Source organism: Ichthyophthirius multifiliis (assembly GCF_000220395.1).
Source record: "Ichthyophthirius multifiliis unplaced genomic scaffold scaff_1120509251244, whole genome shotgun sequence".
Taxonomy (NCBI): domain Eukaryota; phylum Ciliophora; class Oligohymenophorea; order Hymenostomatida; genus Ichthyophthirius; species Ichthyophthirius multifiliis.
In genome coordinates, this window is record NW_004086063.1 from 116455 (window position 1) to 121216 (window position 4762).

General features: G+C 13.6%; 1 protein-coding gene across 1 annotated transcript, besides 10 other annotated features; it reads right to left on the reverse strand. All coding sequences in view use genetic code 6, as the record gives it.

Moving 5' to 3' along the window:
* The first annotated feature begins 778 nt into the window (after positions 1 to 778).
* Positions 779 to 805: a microsatellite.
* Positions 806 to 1681: 876 nt separating this feature from the next.
* IMG5_167420 (hypothetical protein) lies at positions 1682 to 3538 on the reverse strand (the record flags this gene model as incomplete). Its single annotated transcript, XM_004030076.1, has 8 exons — positions 3475 to 3538; positions 3378 to 3417; positions 3280 to 3321; positions 3179 to 3240; positions 2771 to 3114; positions 2537 to 2639; positions 2353 to 2482; positions 1682 to 2304 (listed from the first exon to the last, which is right to left on the reverse strand). Exons 1-8 carry the CDS (start codon positions 3484 to 3486, stop codon positions 1682 to 1684), a joined length of 1356 nt encoding a protein of 451 aa, XP_004030124.1. The 5' UTR covers positions 3487 to 3538.
* Positions 1696 to 1725: a microsatellite.
* Positions 2660 to 2749: a microsatellite.
* A 468-nt stretch (positions 3539 to 4006) lies between the features above and the next one.
* Positions 4007 to 4080: a microsatellite.
* Positions 4022 to 4088: a microsatellite.
* Positions 4029 to 4089: a microsatellite.
* Positions 4031 to 4089: a microsatellite.
* Positions 4038 to 4089: a microsatellite.
* Positions 4048 to 4097: a microsatellite.
* A 7-nt stretch (positions 4098 to 4104) lies between these two features.
* Positions 4105 to 4147: a microsatellite.
* Positions 4148 to 4762: the final 615 nt, after the last annotated feature.

Consider the following 4762-nt stretch of genomic DNA (forward strand, 5'->3'; position numbering starts at 1 on the left):
AATACACATAAAAATAATTATAAGAATTAAATATGAAAGAATTTAAAAGAAAACAAAGATTTTTATAAATTTAATAAGAAATAGCTTTAAAAGAATAAATAAAACAAAAAAATCAGATTGATTAATTAAAGAAAAATACATAATAATTACAAATATAAAATAAAATACTCAAAGAATAAAATTTAATATTAAAAGATAAATATATTTAATAAATTACAAAAGAAGAATAAAAATAAGTACAATAATAAAAATAATAAATCCAAAATCCAAATAATAATAGATTTTAATAAAAATGCTTTATTGATTTAGCATTATATTTAAATAAAAGTTAAATTAAAAAAAATAATTATGTGAAATGTGAATAATATGATTTTATAAATAATTAATAAAAAAAGCCACTTATTAAATTTACGATTTAAAATAAAGAAAATGAAAATAATTAAAGATAAATATAATAAAGAGAAAAAAATTTATAAACAATAAAAAAAATTAAATAATATCAAATGAATAAATATAAAAATAAAAAATACATATATATAAAAATAAGAGTGAATTTTTCTAAAAATAAAAAAAAAATTCTATAAAAAAGTAAAAAATATAAAAAAAAAGAAAAAAAAATTATAATGAAATTATTTAATAGTTTAAAAAATATGATAAGAAGTTGCGATAATATTACTTTTTATGATAAAAATAAATAAATAAATTATCATAATGAAATTAAAAAAAGATGTAAATCTTAAGAACAAATAAATTTATTAAAAAGTAAAAATAAAATATATATATATATATAATTATATATATATAAAAACATTTTATAAATATATTTATTTATATATAAATTATAATCTAAATAATATATCTATTTTTTTTTTATTTTTTCCTTAAAGATTTTTTTTTATTAAAAAAATACTACAAAATATTAAATTATATTTTACTATATTATTAAAATAATTTTTTTTAAAATAAATATACATTTAATTTATTAGATTTATTATATTATTATTTTTATATTTATATTTTTTTAGAAGATAATATTTCTACAACTCCTAAAACTAAAGATTTTATTTATAATGCTATAAATGAAATTTTTAATAAAATTGAAAATTGCTATAATGATATTCGAGTTGATTACTTTTATAATTATAATATTAAATAAGAATAAAAATTAATTATTATATGATAATTAGGTGTTTACTTTATTTTTTAAAATATATTATAATTTTAATTTATTCTATTTATTTTTCAATAAAACTTCATTTATCCAAGAATAGTTCATTTTATTGTTTAATAATTTTGCAACTATTTTTTTTTTTATAATATATCCAATTATTATAATCAATTTAATTTATATATTTCGTATATTTTTTTTAATTTCGTAATAATAACTCTTTTGTAAACAATAGTTGTTTTTTTATTTAGATAGCACTAGTTTTTATAAAAAATCTCATTTTTTGTATTTTAATATTATTACATATAATTTTTTCTTCTGATTAGTAAAATAAATTGTATTTTTTTTTTAATCCAAAAACTATATGTGGAAATTTTCTAATTTTAAATTTCTTCAAAGAAGCTAGAACCTAAACCTAGAGTTGATTTATGAATAATGCAAATATAAAGAATATTAATAAGTATAAAATATAATAAACTGAAATAATAATATATATAAATAAATATTTAAATTTCAATGTAATAATAATATTTAAAATTTAGATATTTATAAATTTAATTTTTTTTTATTTTAAATATTGAATTAAAATAAAAAATATTATATATTAATAATATTAACATGTTAAGAATCTCTCCAATTAATACGAAGTTTTTAAAAAAATACCATCAAATATGATAATTAAAATAATATAAAATAAATTATGATTAATTAAATTTTTTATAAATATATTAAATTCATATATATATATATATAAATATAATTTATTTAAATTATATTTAAATCAATTATTTCTTTCTTATTAAAAGTTAGCCTATAAAACTTATCCATCTTCTTAAATTAATTAGAATTATCCTAAAATTTAGTCTTCTTTCCATTCGCCTTAAACCTGATTATTAAAAAACATATATTTAAAAAAAAAAAAAATTACTTTGGCATTATTTTTCCATCTATAACTTCCTTTTCCTTTTTTTTTATTATTTTCAATAAATCCTTCAAATTAATCTCCATTTGAAAATTTATAAATTCCTTTGGTATTTCTTAATCCATTTTTCCATTCTCCTTCATATAAATCTCCATGTGCCATTCTAAATTTTCCATATCCATTCTTATGGTCATCTTTCCATTCGCCATCATACCTATTTTTTCACAAATTTCTAAACTATCTTTTTTTATTTAAAATATACATATCTCCATTGCAATAAAAATATAATCCTCTACCTTATTTTTTACCATTTTCAAAATTTCCTTCATACCTATCACCATTAGCATAAAAATGAATTCCTTTTCCATTTATTTAATCATTTAGCCATAAACCTAAGCAATAAAAAAAATATAAAAAATAAAATAAAATATAGTTATTTATTATGCCTTAATAAGAAGAATTATCAGTAAAAAAAATTTTACCATAACCATTTTTTTAACCATGTTAAAATTCACCTTCATATTTATCACCATTTTCAAAAATAAAAGTCTATTAAAAAATTAAAAATCATATTTATATTTATATTTATATTTATATTTATATTTATATTTATTTATATTTTTATATTTATATTTATATTTATATTTTTATATTTATATATATTTGTTTTTAATGTTTACTCCTTATCCATGTGCTTTGTCTTCAATCCATTAACCTTAATGTATAGCTCCTGAAGAATATTATAGTATACCGTTTCCATATTTATGTCCTAATTTCCATTATCCTTAATATTTATCCCCATAAGCAAAATTGAATATTCCATTACCATGTTTTTCTCCGTTTAACTAATATTTTGTTATTTCTTTATTATTTTTATTTTTATTTACCCATTATCCATCGTATTTTTCTTGAGTACTGTAATATTCATACACTCCATATCCATTTTTTTTATCATTTTTCCATTCTCCTGTATAGCAATTTCCATTAATATATTTATAGGTTCCTTTTCCGTTTTTTATTCCCTCTTTTTTTTATTTTATATAAATTTAAAAACAATAATAATTAAAATTATTTTAAAAATTAAAAACCTTAAAGTTCACCTTCAAACTTTTCTCCGTTTTAAAATATATAAATGCCAAATCCATGAAATCTTTATTTTTATTGCAATTTATTTTTATTTTTTAATTACTTATCATCCTTCCAATCTCCTATATACTTATCTTAATTTTTACTTTTTAAAAAAATTATTAAAAATATTTTATTGTATTATTTTGTTTAAAAAAATACTAATGATAAATGCCTTTTCCATTTCTTTTATCATCAAAAACTTTTTTATATATATAAATATTTTAAAATGTCATATTTTATATAATGTTGATTTTACTTTCACCTTCATACTTTGAACCGTCAATATAATTTTTTATCTTTATATTTGGCTTATAATTTCCACAGCAATCAAAAATATAAGTTTGTTAAAAATCTTTAATTAATAATTCTCTTTCTTAAAGAGCTTTTTATTTTTCAATATCTAAATTAACAGGCTTATTATCTAAAATAGTAATCATAAAATAAAATAATTATATATATTTAAAAAATTAAAATTTGTATTTAAATTTTATTAAAAAAATAAGTAATTTCTATAAATAAAAATATTTTATTTAAATAAATATTTCAATATTTATAATATTAAAAACTACATTTACATATACAATCTAAAAACATTTTATTTAAATATTAAATAATATAACTAAAAAAATTAAAATTAATTATTAAAATGACAAAATGATTTAATTAAAAAAATAAACAACTGTTATATAATAATAGAATTTTAGATCAGATATTAAATATATTATCTTAAAATGTATGTAAAATTAAACTAAGGAAAAAAATTAATTTAAAATTTAGTCATTAAAAAAATAAATTACATAAAAATAAAATTAAAATATGATATAAATATATATAAATATAAATTTAAATATATATATAAATTTAAATATAATTACAAATAATATTTTTTTTATAATTATTTTTTTTTTTTATATATTTTTCATTTTTATCTTTATTTATTTTAAATTTTATAATTTTTTGAAAATATTATCAAATATAATTACTTATTGTCTTCTGCTTTTTTTTTAAATATAATCAAATATATATTTTTTGATTAATTTTCTATTATTTTTTATCTTTAAAAGTAATTGTTATCAATAAATTTTAATTTTTTTTTTTTTTTTTTATTTTATATTTTAATTAATTATTAATTTAAAATAGTTTTAATTATTTCATTTTATATTCTTATATTAATAAATATAATATTTTACAATTTAATATCGAAAAAACAAATTTTTTAGGAATATATTATTATAATTTAATATTTAATTCTTTTTTAATAAATATTTTTATATTACTAATAATGTTTCAAAGTTACTAAAAAAAAAAATTGTACTAAATAAATTAAAAAATGTTTTTATTTAAAAAAATTAAATTGTTTATTTTTTTTATTAATAGCTTAAGATTATAATTTGTTTTTATATTTTTGCTTTTTAAATAAATGAAGCTGATTTCTAAATATGTTCAACTTTTTTATTATGCTGCATTTTAGGTTGCTTTTAAATTAACTAATATATATTAAAATATTTTATTTTCTTAATATTCTCTTTATCATATTTTATATA